The sequence below is a fragment of the Phocoena phocoena genome, chromosome 7 (assembly GCF_963924675.1).
Source record: "Phocoena phocoena chromosome 7, mPhoPho1.1, whole genome shotgun sequence".
In the NCBI taxonomy this organism is placed as follows: domain Eukaryota; kingdom Metazoa; phylum Chordata; class Mammalia; order Artiodactyla; family Phocoenidae; genus Phocoena; species Phocoena phocoena.
The window spans coordinates 73,048,518-73,073,938 of NC_089225.1; the positions used below are offsets into that span (position 1 = coordinate 73,048,518).

General features: G+C 37.4%; 1 protein-coding gene across 1 annotated transcript in view; it reads right to left on the reverse strand.

Annotated features, from left to right (window-relative positions):
• Window positions 1–23,979, reverse strand: part of TMEFF2 (transmembrane protein with EGF like and two follistatin like domains 2) — a 248,647-nt gene extending 224,668 nt beyond the window's left edge. The window contains exons 1-4 of the mRNA XM_065880489.1: window positions 23,397–23,979; window positions 20,904–21,013; window positions 13,197–13,326; window positions 7,968–7,994 (exon numbers count right to left, since the gene is read on the reverse strand). Of these exons, the coding sequence (XP_065736561.1) occupies window positions 7,968–7,994; window positions 13,197–13,326; window positions 20,904–21,013; window positions 23,397–23,568 (439 nt within the window). The 5' untranslated portion in view covers window positions 23,569–23,979. The remainder of the gene's footprint in view (window positions 1–7,967; window positions 7,995–13,196; window positions 13,327–20,903; window positions 21,014–23,396) is intronic.
• Between the last annotated feature and the right edge of the window lie 1,442 nt (window positions 23,980–25,421).

The following is a 25,421-nucleotide window of genomic DNA, read 5'->3' on the forward strand; positions in this document are numbered from 1 at the left end:
CCTCCATCTTCCCACTTTTCCCCACTTACATGGCACTCAGCATCTAACAATCTATATTTTTTCTTGTTTATTTGTTTACCGTTTGGCTCTTTTCACAAGAAGTAAACTCTACAAGGGCAGGAATTTGTCTGTTTTGTTCCTTGTTTTAAATTTTACAGATTGTAGAGGATGCCATGGTGCAATGTGCACATTTCCCCCTTCTCAGCTTCTGGGAATATTGTACACAGACAGCTCACAGCAGAGTCCCTCTCCAGGTCTAGTCTGTAGCTGAAGAGTGCCACCTGGCCAGAGGTAACGCTCTCTTTTTGAGGTCACCCACATCAGTAGTGATCAGTGGTGGGGTGGGAAGGCCCAGCCCCATCATCCTGATTAAACACACTTTACAGGGGCCATCCCATATCAAGGGCTCCTTATGGGCCCTCCTGTGGCTTTTTAAAACTGCACCAGTCCTACTCTATCTGCCCAATCCTACATTCTTCCCTCCCACAGATGCTGATCCTGAGAGCACTACTCAGTGAACTTCGAATGTACAAATCTCAACCTCAGAGTTTACTTCCTGGGGAACACTGCAGGGATCACAGATGAAGAAACCAAAACAGATTGTGTAAGTAACATCCATGGTTACATAGCTAGTAAGTGGTGGAGCTGGGATGAAACCCAGAGTCTACTTCCAAAGCCTGTGTTTTTAACTACCAGTTCCTGCTGCTACTCACACAATCATATTTCTCCAAGAAGTTAAAGTATATGAAATACCCAGGCTTCCCTGGTGGCGCAGTGGTTAAGAATCCAGCTGCCAATGCAGGGGACACGGGTTCGAGCCCTGGTCCGGGAAGATCCCACACGCCATGGAGCAACTAAGCCCGTGCGCCACAACTACTGAGCCTGTGCTCTAGAGCCTGCGAGCCACAACTACTGAGCCTATGTGCCACAACTACTGAAGCCTGCATGCCTAGAGCCTGTGCTCTGCAACAAGAGAAGCCACTGCAATGAGAAGCCCACGTACCGCAATGAAGAGTAGTAGTCCCCAGTCACTGCAACTAGAGAAAGCCTGCATGCAGCAACAAAGACCCAATGCAGCCAAAAATAAAATAAATTAAATAAATAAATTTAAAAAAAGAAAAAGTTATCAACACAAGAAGAAAAACAATGTGTAACTATGTGAAGTAATGTATGCTAACTAAGCTTTAAAAAAAATTAAGTATATGAAATAACTTACAGTGAATACTTATCAAAGAAAAGAAATGGGATTAGGGAAGGGAGATGAAGGGGAAAATTAATAGAAGAGAATTGATGACAAACTATTATAGACTGATGAGTATGATTAACTTAGATAACAGACCACCACAAAACCCCACAGGGGTTTGAGTACTATACTGAATAGAATAGATGGTTTCAGAAATAAAAATGAGAGAGGGAAGGGGGTAAGAAGATGGCATAATGAATCTCATATGATTGTTGATAGGATTTATGATTTATATAAACCACAGACTATGGGATCTGTCTGATATAGACGTTGCAAACAGCTACTGCAAGAGGTAGGGTAATCTTGTAGACTATAGTCTCCTTCCTTCTTAAAATTCAAGGACTGGCTTAGTTAACATATGTACTGTTGTTGGCATTGTGGGTAAAATGCTATTTTTTTTCTGATTATCATCCACACATCCAAAGATTGCTGTTGTGATTAAATAAGTTAATGTTATGATAGTGCTTTTTATAAACCATAGAGCATTTTACAAACAATTATACCTGAGTTAGGCATCCTTATGGATTTATCTAATTCATGCTCTGACATCAAGCAGAACGATAATAAAATCTTTCCATCTATTTTAAAAGAATCTTTCTAAAAAGTTCAAATCCCCTTAGAAGAGCTCTGCAATGCTTAGCATCCTGATGAAAAGTCTTCCTTGTAAGTATACTGAATCCCTCAAATTGTGAATCCCTCCCATTTCTTCTTTTTTAGATTTCTATGGAAGCAATATGCCTGCCATTGTAGTTTTAAGAATTATTTACTGTTTTGAATTTTAAAACGTTATCCCTTATTTCTTATTTAGCTTATAGAACTGCAGTTCCTTTCATATCAACACTATGATTTCAGTCCCCTTCAAGGTGCAGAGCTAGCTATCTCCTCTAAATACTGTGGTTGGATTTGTAGAGTTCTTATTATCTCAGCATCAGTACTTTAGACCATGAACTTAAAAATCACTAATTTAAAGATCCAAATTTCTAATTAAACCCTTCAGAGAAATTATATTCTTAGAGTAAATGGGAAAAAAGAGCAAAGGTAACAGATTCTTTTAATTTCATTTTTTGGATTCCAAAGTTCTTTGTTTATTATGAGTTTTAGTTTATTATAACCATCTTTACTATAAGCAGATATTATTCTCCTTTACCAATAAAGTAAATGAATCTCTAAGGAGCTTGAGAGTGAAATCAAATAGGCATCCTTCAAGCCAATTAAAAATCTAGAATACAAATTACCTGATTCTTAACCCAAAGCCATGTCTACCACACTGCACACAATGATTACATTTATTTTCCTAGATATGGTTTTTAAAAACCTAAATGGGTGATTCAGAAAAAAATGTTTGTGGTATCCATTTCACATTCCCAAGCAATCTTCTCCGGAAATTCAATCAATTATTACCATTCTACTGGGAAAAAAAGTTACTTTTAAGATGGTAGTTATGTGTGAAGACAAAGTACAGCCATGTTGGTAACAAAGGCTTCTTCTCCTCCCTTTTCAGTTTCCATCATTCTCACTTTGTTTCCCTCCTTCTTTTATATTTTTCCAATTTCATTTTCCATTATCTTCATTCATCCTACCTCTATTTCATTACTACATCACAATATTGTTTCTCTTTGAGGTATAGAGAAAGCAAAATGGATTCTACTCCATGAAAACCTGAGATAAATTTCAATTGTGGTTCAGGTATCTATAAACTCATCTCCAGGCAGAAAAGCAGCTCTAAGGTGTAGGACAGCAAACGCAAGAATAGTTTCTGCTTCCTCCCCGTATGTATTGCCCTGAAAAAATCTCAAACCTTTCATACGTGGTAGAATTTTTTAGTTGAATCAGTATTTCAGATGAAGTTGCTTACAACTGATGCCTGTCAGACTTTGGCTGTAATGTGTACCCAATGGAGAAAATACATGGTGAGGCACATTGTGCTTGCCAGAACTTGACCATGACAGTAAGGTGGAGGAGGTACGGATCGAGGTCAGGAAAGGGAATGGGTATAGCAACATGGAAGAAAACATTACTTAGCCTGATATAAGAATATTTTATGGAATGAATATTCAGTTCCTTGTTATTTATAGTATACTTAACAATTTATTTCTACAGGGGATTATTTCTCTTTTGATAATTAGAATCATAATTTTCCCATTGTGTGATAAGAAAAGAATTTACATGTAAATCTCCTTGAATGTAAAGAACTGTGTCATATTCAGCTTTACAGCTCCAGAAACCTTACCATGGTCCTCAGGTTATAGGAGGCTTGTTCAATTTGACTTAATTTCTGAATAGCATCAAATCCACATTAGAAACAATGCACATTAGAAAATTAGAAAGAATTTTTAAGAAATAATTTAAGTTCTCAAACTTGTTACAATACTGTTTTCTAGTTTTTAGCAATCTACCTATCAGAAACAGCCTAGGGTTGACAGTTTGTTGCAATGTAAATATTTCTTGTTCTATCCAAAGTATATATGAAATAAATGTCTTAATTATGTACATCCAAGTAATATTATACAAATATAATTTGCACAGGACAATTTTGCATTAAATAGAAACATACTATAACCGACTCTGTGCGTTAAAGTCATCGTAATAACAATTATCTGGATTATTAAAATAAAAATCAGACTATATACAAATAATGAATGTAAATTTAATTTGATTTGTTGCTGTACATATCTGACATTAATCTCTTAGTTAAGAGATTAATTATTAAAGAATTCTCTTAAAACTATATAATTGTATAAGTTGTATAAGTAGGCCCAGTGCTTCATTTTACCTCATGAATTAAAAATATACCCACTGTATCTATGCTGTATCTCTTAGAGACATTTTATTTATACAGACATTATCATACAACTTCCCATAAGATGTTACTAAAATTTAATCGTGAATTCTTCCAGACTTCTAGCAGGATAATATATTTATAATTATTTTAATAGTTAAAATATAGTTGTTATTTTACTGGACTTATTTTTTGTTTTTAGGGGTCTATCAAAAGTCTAGTTATTCCAGAAATAATTGTTAAGAGTAATGGAAAATATTAATGGTCTTATCTTTATAATATGACTGAAAGACTATGAAAGAAAAGCAGGTGTTAAAAACTATCCCTTGATCACCCACACACCCTTAGATTTTGAAAGGAGGCTCCTTTAATACTTCTTTTTTACTGCAGTGTTTGTTGCTTAAGGAAGTCTGTGGGTGGAGAAGATGTTATTAACACACACCTGTTTTCTTATTTACAGCATTCAATCTCCACATATATAAGTCCTTGAAACACCAACCCCTTTCTTTCTACTACTTTCTGAAATTCTTTGGAATTTGGTCCACATATGACCACATATTACCTTCCTATCGGACGCATATATAATTAGTTATAATTTATCCTGAATTGATTTTTCGAGTATGAGGCTATCCAAAAGATTCTTTGATGTAGATGCCTTTCCAACTAAACATTTTTGTTTGAAAACAAAGAATTCCATAAACAGCTGGTCTGATGTTCAAAACTAATAATACAAAAGTATTCTTTGTATTAATGAGTTTTCTTAAACACTAAAAGAAGAGGATACAGTCACTGAAATGGGAAAAGCCAACCTTTAAGATTTGTATTTGTTTCTTATTACTCTACAAATTACCTTGATGAATGAATGCACATTTTGCAGACCATGTTGAAGACACGGTAAACATGTTTTACTAAGTAAAGTAATAAGCCCTTTGAATTGTTTCATCTGAATAAACAAATCGATAAAGATTTTTAAACCCTCTATAAAATGTATACAAACAAGTTAACGTAAATTTTATGAAACATTTAGATCCCTTTTATATTGTAGTAAAAATGTTCCCTCAAGTGCAGTAAATGACAGATATGCCCTTGTGCAAATAAGCTAAATTTAAATTATTTTTAAAATAATCAGGTCTAATCTTCAATGGTAATGTTTATTCGTTTAAGAATATAGGACAATCTAAAAAGTAAAAATTGATGTGTTTTTAAAGTGATTTTGGATTTGGAGCTTTAATGATATCATTTATGATAGTCATACATATAAGTGTTCTCCAAATAAAATTGTTCGCTTCACTATTCAGATCAGTGCACTCCATTTGGGAATTATATTAACTTTTGTTGAAAGAAATTAGAAAAATAATCATTAACCATCCAAAGTGCTTGCAAAGATGCCCCAATTATTAACCAAATACACGTTATTGAGAATATATCCTACAGAGACCGGTTAGAACGATCACTAGCTAGAATTGTTGGATTAACCAAACAATCACAGGTAATTCAATCACTTCTGGTTAATTCAAAGGAAACTGATTCTGGCTCCTCTGATATTTTGGTAATAGGAACTTGGTCAGAATACAGAGCAAGTCCATCCTCTGTATAGCAGAGGTAGCAAGTCAAACGTACTTGATGTACAATCCAAAGGATATGTGAAATGGAATTGTGCAGGTCACTCTATGTTTTTAGGTTCTAGTTATTAAGGTTTTTGTCATTTTGTATTAGAGTAAAAAAATTACAGAAAATTAAAACCATTAGTATTTCAGAGCAAAGTAACACATAGACTAGAAAAAATTAATTCAGTAAAAACAAAACAAAAACACTGTTGTGTCTCTGACTAAAAATGAAAAAGGATTATGCAGTTAGGAGTAAATACTCGTTTACCACAACTTCCAGAACAACAACTCTTTAAAAAGAATACAACTCAGAATTAAATGGGTTATATGCTTTTTTTCTTCTCAGAGCAAGGGTTATATGCTTTTTTTTCTTCTCAAAGCAATTATCTCTTAAGAAGTTGCTTTGTTTTTTTTGTTTTTCTCCAAGTTACTATAAAATACCTATAATTGAAGGGAAGAGTAAAAATAAAAAAGGAGAAAAAAATAAATGAAAGTAGTTTCTAACTAATATATGAAAATTAAGTTATAAATGTCATATTCATGAAATTAAAATGATTTCCTAAAAAATCACCTTATTCAGATCACAAGATAAAATAATGAACCTAAGATTTCAATATAAAATGCAACAAGGAAGAGTGAGGTTGACTTCACTGTCAATTGCCTGTGCTAATTACAGTGAACAAAAAACTGGAAACTAGGGTCTGAAAATCCACTACACCTTATTATTAAGAAAATTAAGAAATGATGTATGACATGAGGAGAAGACTCAGAAAAACGTATACCATGATGCTTTAACAAAAGGAGCAACGAAGACACCCTGTTTTGTTTTTAAAGATGCTAAAAAATTAACAAGACACTGTGTGAACAGTGGAACAGTTGAAACAACACAGTACCTGCCAAATTCAGTAGTCTACACATAAAACTAAATAGCTGGGAAATATATAGAATTTTGCATAGAACTGCTTCCTTCCAAAATCAACATTTAAAAAAATTGATTAATTTCTTAATATTCCAATAGTGAAATATCTACTCAAGGAACTATCTTTTTTCCTTTCTTTTTCTCTTTAAAATTTAATTTTCCTAGAGCTCTTCTTTTCAAAACTTCTAGGGAAGTTTTTTTAGGAATACTATATTAATCAGCTAGTGAAAAAAAATTTATTAGAAATAGTAAAAGACTGTCTTAACATTAAATGACGGCCTAATGTCATATGCTTAATGACATGGAAATAAATTCATACTCTCATGGTACTGAATCTTAACTCCTATTCAGTTTTAATCTTTATGAAAAAAAATTGTGCTCCAATATGCTGCTCTAATTTTATTCTCTGGGTGTTGCTTATTTGAACTAGTTAAGCCTTTCATTCATTACATAGGGTGACTTAATAAATTTTTAAAGTGTTGCCCAAACCAGATAAGGTGAGCAGTAGAGATCTGACTTTCCTGACTCCAAGGCCTTCTTTTCCTCATCTTTTATCAAATTCTTCATTTAAAAACTAAAATTTACTTGAAACATACATTTAATCATTTTATACAAGGCCTTGAGAGAATGTTTATGTTTTACTCATTCTATTTTCATTATTATTGTTGAAATTATATTTAGTTGTTTCTATTTTTTCTTGTTGTGTATAAAGGTAGAATCTTGTTTGGATTTCATTTGGAAAAGCAGTTTGGGAAATTTACAATGAAGGTTCAATCCATAAATAAAATCTTATTTGACAGTAAGCATGTCAGATCAAATTTTGAAAGTTTCTGCCTGTCTCTTATCTTACATACTTCTTTAAATGCACAACTAAATCATTAAAACATATGTCTTGTTTTAGTAAAAATAACTATAGATTAATCAAAGAAGTAAAGACACTATCTTATTTTCACTGGTTTAAAGTTTATCTTTTTTACTTTTATGAACTAAAGCTCCTTCAGTTTCAAACTATTAATTTGATAATTATGTTCTTATATACATGATAGTTATGTATGTGTTAATATCAGCACCTTGTAATTATGTATTTTAAAAACCCAATATTTAAATTATTTTCTCATGAGTTTTCTGTCCTGCCAAATATGCTTGGAGGCTTCTGTTAGGAAGTTTGACGTGCAGATTTATCTCAAAGTTAACTCAAACACAAACACATAAATGAATGTGATATATTCATAAATATATCAAATAATTTACATGGTATATACATTTACTTAGTATGGAGAATGACTTTTTTTGTCTTCCCTTTCCTAGAATGCAAAATGTGAATTCATCTCAGATATTTGTAATGGCAAACACATAAGTAAATATCCATGAATAATATCCACATGTAAGTCTTCAAATATATAAAAAGGCAACTCCTACCTCCATCTCCAGATCCTGATCCTGCATCTGGGGGGAAAAAAGGAAATCATTTATTTTTGCTCGAAAAACATCTTCAAAAAATGTGTATGACTTTATTAAAAAAAATTCATGTTTATTTTCTCCATTAATATGGTACTATAATTTTAAAAATTACTAATATTTAATTTGAAAAACATATTCACATCAATCTAATTTCTATACTATAACTTATAAAATAAATTCCTTATTATTTTCGTTCTTAAACTTCATGAACAAAGTATTATCTAGCTTTGGAATAATTCCTAAACTTGACTATGTTAAAACTTCTCATTTTTATTTTAATCAAGATGAATTTGGTGCCTTTAACACAAAAAATTAAAAATGAGATACTTATAGCAATCAGTGAGACTTAGAAATTAAACAGTCTAAGACTTGTGGCAAATAAACACATAATTAAGGCTTATATTCTTGTACATTGCATTACAAAGGGAAAAACAGTTTAAAATGAATATCTTTTTATATAGAGATAATATGTTTTCCAAATTCCACAATTGTGGATGAGTCTATCTGCACCCAAAATCATCTTTCAGTTTTGAAATCGGTGGAAGAGTGAGCTTAACTTTTGCCTTTGTGATTAAAAGTGGCTATACCCTAGGTGATGCTGGCAGAAAAGACAATAACCTCCCTCTGCCTTTCTCTTTGTCCACATCTCTCCCCTCCCTTCCACACAATTACAACTCCTGAAAGTTGTCAATTTCTGAGAACTCATGTCCCAGAAACACTCAATTTCCTAGTTTAGAGTCAAGACCATGGAGTTTCCATTTGCTTCCACCTGTTAAGTGGAGACATCATCTTCCTTTTGTCTCCCCACTTCCTTCCATTCTAAATACATTTGGCTATGTATTTTTAATGTTAATACTGGGAAATAAGACTAATACTAGTATTCTTTGTCTGATATGTCCTCAGTTTACACTGAAATCTCAACCAGCATTCAAGACCTATGTCAAATGTCATTTCTATGAATTAGTGTTTGCTGTTGTAGACCAATTAAAATAAACTACTACTTCTACTTGTTTGCCTCCATGACACTTTGTTGAGAGGCACTCATAGAAAGAGGCATGGTGTATGAAAATCTACAGAAGGCTGACACAGGGAAGAATGGATGCCTCCCCAGTAGTTTTCTTTGTCATTATGTTAGACATTAGCACTGTCATGAAGGAGCAGTAGTTTGAATTGTCACCTTGGTGGAGACCCAGACTAACTTAATTCACAAGGTTTAACCCTTTATTAAATCAGAACATCAAGTCATTAACTGCTTACATGACTAAGAAGCAAGTCACTGGGCCAGGCTATCCTTTCCTTAAAGGCAAGCTAATTGGTAAAACAATTTATAATAAAAACCCTTCATAGTAAATGTAGACTCAAATAAGGATTCTAATCATATGATTTGATTGTTTTAAGGTAACAGATAAAGAAAGGCTGATAACATTCATCTCTATAATAGGAAAATAGTCCTGTCAACTGAACTGAGTCCTAGGTCACAGCACAATCACTTTGGACAGGACAGTGCTTGAATGGTCAATATTTGTCAAGTCTCCTTTTTGTATCTTTTTACAGCTAGAATTTTAACTGACTTTATTTGAATTAATTTGAAAGCTTAATTCAGTATTACTTATCAGATCATCAGAGGCTAATAACAGGTTGTACTATTACAGCATTAATACATTCTACCTGTGTTTTAGTTGAATGTGTATAGTTTCTTATTCCTTTCCCACTAAGTGTAAATGTCTTTAAATCAAGAACCATGTCTTGTTTAGCTCTCTATACTTCCACACACATAAGAGAAAATGCATAAAAGCTTATGTATTCCAAGCTCCAAACATACTCATTGGATAACATAAGGAACATTATTCAACCTTCTTAAGCTTATTGGTCCTCTAGTCAATGGGTATAGTAATGTCTATCTCATTAGACTATTTTGAGGATAACTGCACAACAGCACATTTTAAATGCTTATCACTATGTCTAGAATATAACAGTTAAAATTTTGAGTGAACATCTTGCCTATTCATCTATACGTTTTCTGCTAAGTACATATGGCTGGAGAAAATCAAGAAAAATGGCAGTAGTATTTTGGCTTGTATTACTCATGTATGTTTCTAAAAATTCAAGGACCATGATCCTTAAGACAATTTGTGTTTGATTTGACCCAAATTAAGTAGCTAGTGAAGAAAGGAGGAATAGGCTGAAAAAAAAAGGTCACTTAAGTCCATGGCATCATTATAAAATAGTGATGGGGGGCTTCCCTGGTGGCGCAGTGGTTGAGAGTCCACCTGCCGATGCAGGGGACACGGGTTCATACCCCGGTCCGGGAAGATCCCACATGCCGCGAAGCGGCTGGGCCCGTGAGCCATGGCCGCTGAGCCTGCGCCTCCAGAGCCTGTGCTCCGCAATGGGAGAGGCTACAACAGTGAGAAGCCCGTGTACCACAAAAAAAATAATAAATAAATAAAATAAAATAGTGATGGGAAGCTTTAATGGTTTCTTCACTATAAAATGAATCATCTTTGCAAACCAGAGACAAGTAGCCTACTAAAGCCTTATTAGTGAGACAGAAATACCTAAGAAAAGAAGTCATGCTGTTGCACCTGAATCTGGGCTCCTAGTCAATACATTTCTTATAAGGCAAAAAAGTGAAATTGACAGTGAGGCTATTGAGCAGACTGCCCAATAGGAAACCATTTTCCAGACAAAAAATGATTTGTAAGTTCAATGAAATGTAATAAATATAAAGTTTTATCTTCTACTGCCTTTTATTCCTAGAGATCAAAACTTGTCACCTCCATTCAGTGTCAAATAGCATTAAAAAAAAAAAAAAAAGGAGGGCTTCCCTGGTGGCTCAGTGGTTGAGAGTCCCCCTGCCAGTGCAGGGGACACGGGTTCGTGCCCCGGTCCGGGAAGATCCCACATGCCGCGGAATGGCTGGGCCCGTGAGCCATGGCCGCTGAGCCTGCGTGGCCGGAGCCTGTGCTCCTCAACGGGAGAGGCCACAACAGTGAGAGGCCCGTGTACCGCAAAAAAGAAAAAGGAAAATCTATGAAGAAAAGAATGAGAATCTCTTTTAGAACAAAAGTCAGAACTCCAATTTATTTACAGTCAGACCTGGTTAATCAAAATTACTTTGGTCCCGCCATCATTATTCAGATCAAAACTTTTAGATTTACAAGTCAACAGAAGATGCATTCAGCAAGACCAACTTACTAATTAAATCCTGCAGAAATCTAAGTCTGTGAATAAGCTAGGGATGGATTACTCAGTTGTGATTAAATTTTCTACTTAGTCAAGTGTTTATTTTCATAGTACAACCAACACATTAGGGACTAGAATGGAAAGACTGAATGAATAAGAAGAATGTGACTGCATGTGCTGACAAGAACTTGGAGGTTGGAAAGTAAGAAAGAGAGATTTTGCTACTGTTGTTAGCCAACCTATAACTTCATGACTGCTTATTGTGACTACTGCCCACTGATCCTCATTGGCTATTGTCAGAGACACACAGATATCCTATGTGATCTTGAATAAGTAAATCCATTCCTCAGTACTCTCTAGTATTTGCCTACATCACTCCTGGTCTAATAACTCTCACATGTTGCTCTTACTTCCATGCATTACTTCTCACTCATAGATTGAATGGCAATGATCCGTTAGCTCTAGCAAATAAGCAAGTGATGCACCAGTCCAACTTGCCTCCCAATCACCTTTGCAGGAAGGACATCCACATTGTGAGGCAAAGAATCAAATAGGAGAAAAGACTACTTAAAAACCAAAACGAAAAAGCCTACATCATTGCTCATGAGGAATGATACCTTTCTCTTCTGCTAATTCTTAGAAACTTCGGTAGTCACCAGTACAACCTGGAACACTGTCAACTGCTGACAATCAATAGGCCTAAGATAATCTTTTAAAGCAGCAGTCTCCAACCTTTTCGGCACCAGGAACTGGTTTTGTGGAAGACAATTTTTCCATGGATGGGGGTGGGGGGAATGTTCAGGCGGTAATGCGAGCGATGGGGAGCAACGGGGAGCGGCAGATGAAGCTTCGCTGGCTCGCCCTGGTCTGTGGCCCAGGGGCTGGGGACCCCTGTTTTAAAGAATATGAGACTTTCCCTTGTTCATTTACCACCCTGCCCCAGCCATCATACACATAATTTTAAACATAATTCCCTAGAATAGAAATACCTGTTATCTGAGAGAGACTTTCAATAAAATAGATCTTTCTTGACACTATTCTATATTTCCATTTTTGAAGAAAGTCCTTATATCATTATTATTTTTCTTGAATATGCTTATACCATCCAATTCCTCAGAAATTATGACTTTCCAGGAAGATGTTTATTTGCCATTAAGAACAACTCTCAAGGGACACTAAAGTTTCTTTAATATATGTGATTTTAGTGTTTCAAGCCTAACCTGAAGACTCAGCTTCATTTTACAGCATGGCTTTATCAAGTTGGGCTGTATTCCTCTTTTTTTTTTCCTTCCTGTAATGCTATTCAGCTCTAATAACCATTGTACTCAAAAGGAAAACCTGAAAAACCAAAGAGCCTATGAAGTCACTCTTCTTCCTTACTTTCTTTAGAGCATTCTTGGTACAATATAACTAAAAAGCTTTGTGGGAGCCCAGGCTGACTGTGTCAGAAAGGACAGATGTCATTAGAAGTCATGTCTATCACTGATACATTCTTCAATATAACCAGCTCACTGTTAAGAGGAGTATTTTGTAGGGCTGCTAAGGTTAGACACATCTTAACTTCCAAACCCAAATCTGCAAACTGCCTTCCACCAGACGATCCTCTTGTTACAAACAAACAATCAAACAAACAAACAAATGAACTTTATTCATGCATAGATAAGTTTCCTATGTTTGGAAGCTGAGCAGTCAATCTAGATTTCTAATTATGTTATTCAGCTGTCTGTACTTCATTAAATAACATACATATTAAAATCTACCAATGTCCTTATGGTACATTTATCTTTCTTCCAGAAGTGACTTGAAATGTAAAAAGACATAGAATAAGAATAATGTATACTTTGTACGAAAGAATAAGAGGCTTGTCTAGCTAATAATATATAGTCTGGATTATTTATTTGGATAACGATAAACAGGCCATAACGTGAAAAGCAAGACATGGTTTTTGGATTCAGAATCCATTCCGAAGGTTTTCGGGAGTCTTTAGGATCACATACATACCTGTGGCACATGATCCTTCAGACACCACCAGTATCTCACTCTGCTGTTTGCACGCAGCCTGCCGCAGGTAACACTCATTCTGGTAGCTCTCCCCATTGGAGCCACACACAGGCACATAGTCACTGTTGCACTGGGGAGCACACAGATGTAAGCCTATGGTTAGTACTGGAGTCTGCATGCCTCTGACATCTTGAACAGAAATCATCATTTACAAAAGAAAGCACTTGTCTTCATTTTCAGTGATCCCCCTTGTATCCAGCAAGTCTCTGACCTTGTAAGGACACCATTCAAAGATACACAAAAGCAATGTCAAGTCATCTGATTCAGATAGGGGGAAAAAGAGCTTCTAAACTGATTGGGCAATTCCAACAAAGTGATAGGACAAGCAATAATAAAAAGATATAACAACAACTGCATCAATATTATTTAATTTTTTTCTAATATGTGGCCCATATGGTTTGGTGGAAAAAAATCAGAACATGTTATAGTATTCAAGCTATTCAAAAATAGTGTCTATCTGTGTTTGGAGCAGAAGTATATAGCCGAAATGCCAAAGAATTCAGTTACTCCTTAGTATGTTTTTCCTCTGTTGAATTTGAATCTTTACAAATTTCTAAATATTTGGATAAGACATTTGAATTATTAATTAATTTTTCATATATTTTTAGACCATTGGATATTGATGTAGATACAGTGTAGAAAGAAACAACAGACCATGGAATACAGAAAAAAAAATCAACAACTACTGAACCATATGTAAACTTGATTGACTACTCAAAAGTATGACTTAACCTATATTTCATAAAACAAAAAGTTCATTTTTAAACAACCTCATTACAAAAATGTACACATTTTACAATGGAAATTAGGCAACGTACAGGGTGTACTCATGATAATGTGATCACACTCTAAGGCATTAGAGATACTTGGCTGTGTCCTATACCTGCTAATTACGCCACTGATGTGATCATCTACTGATGTGCTACATTGTTTAATTAGAACAGATGTAATGATCAAGACGATTATTTATAAATACTCACCCATGCCAGAAACTAAGTAAAACAAATCATACATATACATGTATGTGAAAACACTTTTCTGTTTCCTACTTCTTATTAAAATATTTGGATTTTTGATGTGCTAATTCATAACACATATAAAATAAAACAATAATTTAGTGAGATGGCTAGGGTTTTAATATATATGATAATAAACCTAAAACTCTATCAAAAGTTAAATTCAACTCAAGGATTTATGCAAAAAAGCAAATTCTCAATATGGTTATAATCTGATGATAAAAACCTGAGATTCATTTTCTTACTCTATTTTCTTACAATATCTGTACTTCCTTACCAATCAACCGTTTAGGTCTTGTTCGTTGCCTTTTTGTAATAGCTTAACCATCCTAACCATTTTTTAAATGGTATAAGACAGTGTTCTCTGAAATGACAGTTTTTTGAATCTGACTCTACAGCTATTATTGAAAAACTTAAATATAATTTTAAACTAATAGTTATGTACTATTCTCCTAATAGTAAATTCAAATTGTATGACACTCATAATCACCATAATTGCTAACAAGATAATTTAGATACTAAATCATATCTATTTAGAAATTATTTAAATATGATTAAAATGATTGAAATATTTTAAATATGCCATATTTTTAAAATCTTTATTTCTACAACTTATAATCTAGACATTCTGGAAGGTTCTGTATAATAATTTCTTTCCACAGTTACACTATACAGCTACCAGACTCAGTCTATCTACATTATTATATTTTAAAAACACTATTTTGATAGGAACTTTTCACTCATGAGGATCTTTAATTCAGTAGGCAATTCACTTCTGACCAGGTGATACCTGTGTAAGGGCTGTCTTTCACAAGCTTTCCAAATATATATATATATACCTAAAAACTGACCTACCATAAAACTGAACATCTTTATCACTACTGAAAAATAAAAGGCAGTAAGAAAACGTCAGTAAAGAGTTGAGTTTTCCAATAAGCAATACTGAAGAAACACCAAATAAATAGAGGTGGTACTCATGTCAGAACCATGGCCAGGGAGGCAGGTGGATGGACAGGTGCTTGATAAATGGGCTGTGTTCAGTATCAGGGACAGGAGAATGTAGGGAGGATTTATGAGGACCCACTACCACTTCAATGGTATCTGAGGACATGGAAGAGGGACAAGAATGAAGTGACCAGCTGGTAACATATTATAGTCAGTAGACTTGCTGACCTTTTCAGTAGGCAGATGAGAGTCATAATTAGTGTGAACGGCTGGGCTAGTTAGCTTCTCATGCTTGGTTCCTAGCTTCTTGTCCGAGGTTACCTTTTAATCTCCATCTCCAGCCCTGGTTACAATACTTTGTGTGTAGATTACTTGGGCCCATGTTTTCTTCTCTCTAATACCTAGAATTTCACTATTTATCCTTCTCATCTACTTCTGTAGATTATTCAGATGTAGTCAGAAGATGAGGAGTGAGGGGTGGGAAGTATTTATTATCTCTGTCAAGTGCTAGTACACAATGCTGATATGCATCTTAAAATATCGAATAAACTGATAAAGCGCTCATATGCCACTTCTGAAGGATGTAGTAAGCCAAATGTGAACAGTGCTAAAAACAGAGCTGCCAAGTTCTATGCACAAGCCAAAAGGAAGATTTGTATGGAGTTGAAAAGAGCTTAACTGTAGATAATCAGCACGATGTTTTTGGCCCTTACTACCATGACTTGCACTCATTAAAATGAATAACACATGGAGGAAGCACACTCTAAATCATTAAGGCTCAGGAGTGGAAGTCTGGTCCCAGGTTCTCCCATTTCTCTCACTGCCTTAGTGTAGGACCTTGTGTATATCACTCAAAAATGAAATATTTAACAAGTTTATAGCTTAGTTCCTCCATTCGAAATGGTTAACTGGGGCATTTGGGAGGATTAAGAGTCATGCTTCAAAATGCTTTGGAACACTCATTTATAAAAAGAAATGTAAATTATGTGCCTTTCATGATATATATTTTAACTAGCAGAGTTACCATCTAGCATCGACACTGAAGCATGCATGTCTAAAATTAGAAAACTAAAGGAACACGGGCTAACCCTAAGTACAAAAAATAAGCTAACTACTACATTAAAATATGCCAAATTATTGGAAATAATTTTCAGTGGTAATTATGAATACTGCTCAGTTTCAGAGGAAGGGACAGATTCAGATGTTAGATGACTTGCTAAAGGCCACATAGTTGGCTGGTAAAGAAAAAACAAGACTCAGGGCCAGATGGTTAAGCTCATAAATGTATGTGTTGTCCAAACTTCCTCTCAGGGGAAAAGTGATTCTGCTTCCTTCAGATGTTTTAAATATCTTAAGTTTATTTTCCAAATATGTGTTTTTTCAGTGAATGATTTTGTTCCAAAATGTCCACATTGCTTAAGAAAGCAGCAACATGTCACACCCATGGATTCAGTGAATATATGGAATTTGTTTTGCTACAAATGAACAAAAAATTTATGTGAGAAATTTTTCATACGATGTATTGCTTGTTTGGTTAATAAGAATTTCTTTTAACTGAGATTTCAGCAACTAGAAGCTATGTATAACTTACATTTTATATATTGTCAGCACCTTCCATAGAGTCTGGCATATAGAAGGCGCTCCACAGATGTTAAGTGAATTCTGTTATATTCCCGGTTGTCAAAGGCTTAGGAATAATGGCTTAGGATATGGCATGTTTCTCTTCTAAAAAAGAAAGCGATAAAAAACCCACATATGTCCCAATCCTTTGATCATTCCATAGGTAACTTTTACTTTTCTGTGACTACAATTTTTCATATGGAAATTTTTTTATGATTTTAAGTGAGTGGGCAGGCCTGTGACTATGGTGAAAGTGACTCTGTGTGACTTCTGAGGCTAGGTCGTTAAAGGATACAGCCTCTACCTGGCTCTTTCTCACTCTCTGGATGCTTGCCATTGAAACCCAGCCACTGTGCTATGAGGAGGCCCCAACTAGTCCAAATGGAGAGATCCACATGGAGAAGGACCAAGGTCCCCAGCTGACAGTCCAGTATATGAGTGAGAGTCCTGAGAAGAGTACAGAAACAAGTCTTTGAGTTCCCTCCCCGGCTCAGCTAACACCAAGGGGAGCAGAGATGAGCTGCTTCCATTAAGCCCTGTCCAACTGCAGATTCATGAGCAAAATAAATGTTAATTGTTTTGAGCCACTAAGTTCTGGGCAATTTGTTATACAGTCCTAGTTACTGGAACAATTGCAGATCTAAAGTGTGGCTTATTAAATGAAAACATTTCACATTTGAATTAAATGATACCTAAAAAACATAAGGCTTCATCATATTTTTAAATTATAAAGTGATCATTGATCATTACAGACTAATTGATATGACCAGTGCTATTAATAGCTGCATATGTGTCTTCTTTTCGTCCCCCTTCCTTCTTTTATTCATCCACCCATCCATTCATCCATCCGTCCATCCACCCATCCATCCATTCATCCATCCACTGTCTCTAAATTTTCAAACCACAGCTGATTTACCAGAATGACCAGGATATCATCTGGTATATAGAGAGGAAGGTAGGATGCATGAGGTTGCAGGCCATTTCTGGAACTTATATCATCATCCAAGAATTAGTTGTACTACTTCTGATATCGAGTTGTCTACAATAAACTGGTACTTTTGTTGTTGTTATAATGTTTTTATTTGCATGTATAATGTCCTAGAAAAAATTAGATTGGTGTCAAAGGACCTAGGTTCTGGCTTTAGGATCACCACTTAATGGTAAGTTATTTATATTTATGGGTCTTAATTTCCTTATCTGTAAAAGGAGGAGAAAATAATTATCTCACTCAATTGTGAGAAACAAATGAGATAACATGTTTGAAGGGTAGAATATGCGTATCATAAATCATCTAAGAGAAGTGAAGATAAATATTTGTTCACCTTAGTGCTCCAACTGTAATCCAAACTGCAAAACATAGATTATACACTCATATACCCACTTCTCTTTGAAATTTATCTCTCAGCCAGAAAGACCACATTTGGCACCCATTTTGAATAGAAGAATTTGGACCTGTTTCTGAAAGCAGGAGAAACAGAGTAGATGACCTAAGCTAGTTTAGAACAGTATATAGAAAAATAGATTTTTCAGGACATCTGCCTCTTCATCAGACTGGGAAACAAAAAATTCTCAAATTCATTTGAAAGTATTGGAAAGTACTGAGTCAAGATACTCTTAGCTTAAAATACCTATTATTCTTTCACAACTTGTTATCTTGAACTTAATTCTGCCACTCTCTATTCCTGGTATGTACAGAGTCTAAATTTTCCACTAGGGAAATGTTTATTTTCTCCTGACAACTTTGCAACACACAAACTAATAGCAGCAGTAATCTAGTAGTAAATTTAAAATGCAACAGGCATTAGGAAAAGGAAATTTACATTTTAGTTTCTTATTCAAACTTGCATTCACTTCCCCCGCCCCCTGCAATCTATACCACTCAACGATTTTTTAAATTAATGACAAATGTAACTGGCAGACCGAATGCGTAAAAAACATAAATATCTTTGTTGATAAAAGTTATACCAAAACCCTCTGTGCAACCTGAAAACTGAACACAATTTCTTTAATAAGAAAATTATAAATTTTCTTTTAGTAGCATGCATCCATTTAGAATTTTGTGAACTCATTTTTTTTTTTCTCTTGGTGAATCTTGTTATAATTATGGTTTTCCATTTGAGGAACATCCTTCTTGGTTCATTTTATACCGTATATGAGTTCACTTCTTATGTCTACCCATGGTTACGAAAATAAGAAAAATTTCTGGGAATTACAAACTGAAAAGGGAAAAATCCACAAAATCCTGTGGGCCTTTAACTAATGATTTATCCAACTATATTTTCCCCTTAGTTAATGTTTGTATGAAGTATGACTTGCAGAGTTCTTATGCTCCATCTCTCTCAAGTAGTTCACTGAAAGAACATAATTACATTGTTCAGTATGGCTAGAGACCTTAGAAATTGGTGTTGCATGAATATTAAATATGCATTAATATTTCCAACACTATCGTATGGTCTAATGACTGTAACCTGGGCACAGCAATACTTACCCACCAGGTGGTGGTGCACTTTACAAATATCAACGTTTATTACTTTTCTTAGGAAGAAAAAAAAGTCCAAGAAGTTTCTAGCTTATCTATAAGCCATTCAAAACCATATTTAAATGTGAATTCCCTTCTTTTTCTCACTGGGAGGTTGAACTTAACCTAAAACATTTAAATTTCATCAGCAATTCTAAATATTACATACAGTTGGTCCTCCAAATCTGGGGGTTCCAAATCCGCAGATTCAACCAACTTCAGATAGAAAATATTTGAGAAAAAAAATTCCAGAGAATTCCAAAAAGCAAAACTTCAATTTTCCACTTACATAGCATTTACATTGTATTTACAACGTTTACATTGCATATACATTGTATTATAAGTAATCTAGAGATGACAAAGTATACAGGAGGATATGCATAGGTTATATATAAATTCTACATAATTTTATATAAGGGACTTGAGCATCCTTGGATTTTGGTGTTTGTGGTGGTCCTGAAACCAATCCCCGTGGATACTGAGAGACAATTGTACTATAACAAATTTTAGACCTGAATTTGAGTTCTAATATTTTATTTGTTTTATAGCCTTTTAAATTTTTTTTTTAAAGTTTTGCTTACAATCTTGGAAAAATTTTCCCTTATCCCCGGTATATACTTTCATTAATGGGAATATTTTCTAGTTGAACCATTTGTTAGATTTGATGTGTATTTTAAAAAGTAATTCAACAACACTCAAAGGTGAACGTAAGATATCAGTACAGCATCTCTAATACTTGAATTATAAAAACATATTGAGAGAAAAAAAGGCTTATACTGCACATGGTAGAAAGCATTTGTTAGATGATGACTATAATAATGACACTGAGTTCTATCTTTAATAAATACTAATAACCTAGTTTTGGTAATACCACAACTGCAATCTCTCTCTTTTAATTTTTATTTATTTTTTTAACATGAGACAAAAGAACATCTTCCTCATGTTTATGAAATAAATTTTGTCTATTTGCACTCTTTTGGATTCCTGGGAGATTCAGTTGTAACTGAATGTGGTATCCATGAAAAGTTGACAAATATTAATAAGTGCTGTGATTTCCAAACTAGCATAGTAGTTTTAAAGTCACATTGATAAGGAGCTCATTTAAAAACTTAACCAGATTGCCAGGATAATAAAACCCAAGACCATTAAAACAGAGAAATATGACCGAAAGAAGATAGCCCCAATCAAAAAAAACAAAAGTATAAATCCACACTTCTAATCCAGCCATGATTTTGACTATTATCCCCAGTAGTTGACTTATAGCATGCATGTTAGAAGGGGCACAGAAACATAATTTTTCTTTGACACACCAAAAGAACAACCTGAAGCTTTCTACCTCCAGTGGCATTTATAACTGTGGCACATACATTTCTCCAAAAAGCTGTGCCTTTTTGACATCAGTTGGCTCTCTTGCCAGTACTTTTGTTTGGTGCCAGCTTTCCTCTTAGCTTGCATAGCTATAAATTGCCAAGTGATGGGCTGTAAAAGAAGATCTCTGCTTTGTCGTCTCATTAATGAATTAGAAGATGCAAATACCAGACTTCTTACCTTGAACTGACAGACGCATGTCACAGTGTCTCCAATTCTTAAACATTCCCCATCAAATTTACAGGTGTTGGTGTCACAGAGGAAGAGATCATTTTCTCTGTCATCATAACCTCAAATTTAAAGAGAACACGCCAGTCATTAAATGTTATAGACTTGAACAAAAAAAGAAATATCTTGAAGCTTTAAAAGAACTGCCCTAAATTTTAATTCCAACAACCACAGCTGTACTGCAAGGTCATTCTTTACTGACAACCTAAAAAATTCTAGTTAAGTGATTAATGTTAGTTTCTTTTTTTCACTATTCTTTTCTAGTCAATTGTCTTTTAATATGCTTTTTTGATAATGCTCTTTTATTTTAGCTTGGATTAATACTGGCAGTGGTGGATGAATATCTAACACTTGCTTCTTAGCTTCCTTATTATTTTCTCATTAAGTAGACTATAGTTTATGACCCCCAAACTTCATAGTTTAGAAAAGAGCTGGTGATGGTCTCGGAATGCCTTTTACCATTTCTTTACCTTTAATCATTCTTTTGCTTTAAGGTCTGCAACAACCCCTTATTTGGAATTTTTCCAGACAAAGAGGAAACAAAGCCCCAATAATAAAGATAAACAGGCACAGTGTTTTCTCTGATGGTCTGTCTGGCTCAAATGAAGATTGATCACCTCCAAGTTAAAAGGGGTAAAAAGGGGTGCCAGGTTCTTGACAATCTGCCTGGAAAACCAGTTTATTTTCTTTAGTTTCTGCAGATCCTTATAAGATACCTGGTGATAATGAATTTCTTGATTGTCAACCCCAATTTCATATTTAAGTTAGTTAGTTCCTAAAACAGTACCATAGTTAGGGATGAAACAAACTAGTCATGTTGGGCTACAAAGCTATCAACATTCCAAACAATTGATTTTGCAGGTTACTTAATATTCCTATGATAAAGCACCTAAAAAAGTGATTAGGTACCTGCAAAGTGGAACTTAGTCTATCCAAAATAACATATATGCATGCATGAACCACGAATAAGTTAAGGAAAACATGCTGAGTTTTATAAAAATGGCAAATTTAGAAATTGCCAAAAACAGAACAAGGGCAATATATTGACCAAATCTAACAAGGTTGCAAATCTCAACTTGTCTTTAAAAAGTGCAAACTACAATAATGTATAATAATTTTCCTTGTGGAATTTACATCAGTAACTACCCAGGACGACATATTCTTTTATCCTATAAGTTACAGTTGGTCATTCCCTCTTCTCCAAAGTTACATACACTTCAGATCACACACATCCCCGAAAGCCACTTTATTCAGAGCTAGATTCAACTTCCGTGGAATTATATATACAGAAGATGAAAAATTACATACACACTTGCTAAAACTAGAACAGACCAGACCTTGGGGACAATACCCAGGCATGTTAATGCAGTTTAAAATGCCAGTGAAATCACACCACAATCCCGCCGGTAGACTATGGGCTGTCATACTGAAATGCGAAGCTACTCGGACAGTGCAGCAACTCCCATCCTCGGGCCCTATTTAATTAGGAGGCTTCAGCACAGCAAAGCTTGCCAAGCTCTCGCGTTCAGACTCGGAAGGGACCCGAGCAAGCAAGAAGAGCGCCTGACGCACTCCAAGGAAGCCTGCCCAAAAATGGAGGAGTCAGCGCCCAGTGGGGTCAGTTTTGCCCTCCGCCCGCCTACGCGTGAGCCTGGCCGGCCTTGGTCATGCACAGTCCGGCCTGGTAGACGGGCGAATGGTTCTTGTCTCAACTTCCTTCGACCATCTAGGAGCCTGGGGAGGGAGGCAAGAGAGAGGCAATTCGGGGATGCAAAAACAACGTCTTTTGCAGCCAGCTAGAGAAGGAGGATGTGTATGCATGTTTGTGTGTGTGTGTGTGTGGAGAGAGACAGAGAGAGAGACACACAGAGACAGAGAGAGAGAGGCAGAGAGAGAGTAACTGAATCTCTTGAAACACAAGCTCCTTTAGAATTTCTGTGACCTGGTCTTGAATGCCAGACAAGTGCACCCTCATGGCACTTTTGCCAGTAATCAGTGTTTCCCCTGCAGTCAACATTTGATTTATTGCTTTCTCGCTCGTTCTTTCTCATAAACTTATTTCTCTCTCTTTTTTGCTAGACTTTTTTCTTTAGTGACAGAAAAGGTTCTGTTTTAATGTTTGCCCAAGGATTGGTGCTCTTTTCAGTGAATCCACAAAACCATCCCGTTTAATATTTCTTAAAATCTCCGCAGCTCCAGTTTAAGTGCAAGGATGCAAAGGTTCCTACACCTGCACTTTCTGTCCTCCCCAGGACCCCCGCCCCCTTCCTTAGCGGCCTGGAACAGTTCTCTGTGCTCCTCTGGGTGGAGGTCGGTGGTCTCAAGGGTTTGGAGCGGTTGGAGTCGAGGGGCTGGGGAGACGCACTTGGGGAGGTTGGTCTGTACTGGAAACGCGCGTTTCCTCTGAGGGGTTAAGGGGTCGGGGGGCTGGGGTTCTGGACTTACCAGAGCAGTTCCAGCCGGTGGGCGTTTGGCAGTCACTTAAGGAGGTAGGGAAAGCTGCGAGCTTCACCGGGCGGGCTACGATAAGTAGCATTACAGGCAGCAGCAGCAGCCAGCAAAAGCCCTCGCAAAGTGTCCAGCTGCTGCACTGCCGCGGGGACTCCCACAGCACCATGACTAGTTCGCGCAACTCTGCAGCAGCAAACGGCTTCCGAAGAACACAAGATCGCGGGGGTCAGGCAGCGGGCTACTGAGCATCCCGCGGACAGCGGCAGCAGAGGCGGCGGCGGCGGCAGTGGCACCTGACGGGGAAGCAGCAGCCAAACCCGCGCATGATCTCCAGAGTTTCAGCAACATCCAGTGACCCGGCTCAGCCACGGGAGCGAGAGGGTCGTGCACCGAAAAGCCGCACCGGAGACGAGGTAAGCTGCTGCCATAAGCAGAGGGCTCTGGCAAGCCGGGGCAGCAGGAGGATACCGGAGTCCAGAGGGAAGAGGAGAGGAGCCCAAGGGGGCTGGGTGGAGGGAGAGTCAAAGCGCCCAGCAGCCTAGCAGCCGCCTCTCGCGCTCTGCCGCCCGCATCCCTCTGGCGTTTGGGAAGCAGCAGGTCCTTAGCCCGCCCGGGATCACGTGGGAAGAGGCAGTCGGGCGTTGATTGGCGGAGCTGGATGCAGGTCCCGGAGGGAGGGGTCGGCGAGGAGGTGCTAGGAGGAGACGACGGCCGACGCCACAGATGGGCTCGCTCACCAGGCGCTGGCCCGAGTGGGGCTAGGCGGGGATGGCTCAAGTGAGAATCGCGGGCTTCAGAGCGGGCGACTCCCACACCTTTAAATACCACCTGCCCTTTCACTCTCCGACGCAGGACGCCCCCTACCGAGCGCTGGGTCAGATCTCGCGCCCCTCTTCCGTGCGTGACCCCAGGCGGCGAGCTCCCGCCGCGTCTGGGTGGCGTCTCTCTGAGCTGGAGCTGGTGAGGGTGGAGGTGACTGAGGAGCGGTCGCAGCAGGGAGGAGAGGGGAAAGAGGGCACAGAGGAGAGAGCGTCCTGCTGGCGCCCGGCGCTCTAGCGTGCGGGAGCGCGCCGCCTGGCTCTAACGGCATGCAGCTGGGAATATCGCCGCGGAGAGCCCACGGACGTTTCTCTAGGGAGCAGCAGGAAGCAGGAGAGGGTGAGAGGCGGTGGTGTGAGTACAGCTCTGGCTGGCCTGGAAGAAGCAGCAGTTCCCACAGGAGCCTGCGAACCTCAGGCTGCTCAACGAGCGGGCTCAACCAGCCAGCCAGGCTCTCTCTCCGCTCTCTACTCTCTCTCCCCTCCCCTCCCTGGCCCCTCACAACCCGGAATCAGCCCGAGGAGTGGGAGGTTTGAAGCCCTCTCCCCACCAAACACTCGTCTCCAGCCGGGAGCCTATTTGTGTGGCTGGCTGCCTGGGAGGTGCGGGCAAATGTGTTTCGAAGGTCAGATGTGGTCTGGACAGGTGGTCAGAGAGTGGCAGGAAGGCTGCTCTGCATCAGCCACGGCGGGTTGCCGGGCGCATCCGCCGAGAAGCGGCGTCTGAGAAGAGCGGCTCTCTTTGGCGGCGCAGGTTGTGGCCTTGGGAGCTTTACGCGGGTCTCTGCCGGATCGCCAGAGACGTGGGCGAGGCAAGAAGGTCTCACTCGGCAAGTCTCTTGTTCTGCGCCTTTTCTTCTTTGGCCGCAGCCAGCGCCTGGCAAACGGCGTAATAGGACCCGCCTTCCGTCTGCTGCATTCTTCACGCAGTTAGACAACACTCTTTAGCCTTATGGTATTTTAGTCTCTAGTAACGAACGGGACCCAGAGCTTCCCGGGACACGGATGGAGAGGAGCATCTTTCTCTCGTGACCCGGGTCGTTGTTGCACAGTGTTTTGGATGAGTTTTCTATGTGATTATTCAGTGTCTTCTATGCTGTGTGATTGTTCTGTGATTCAGGTTTTTTTTTTCCTTCTCTTCCCGTACCCTCCTTTCTCTATCCCCCCTCTCTCCCTTCCTCCCCTCCTTCCTTTCCCTCCC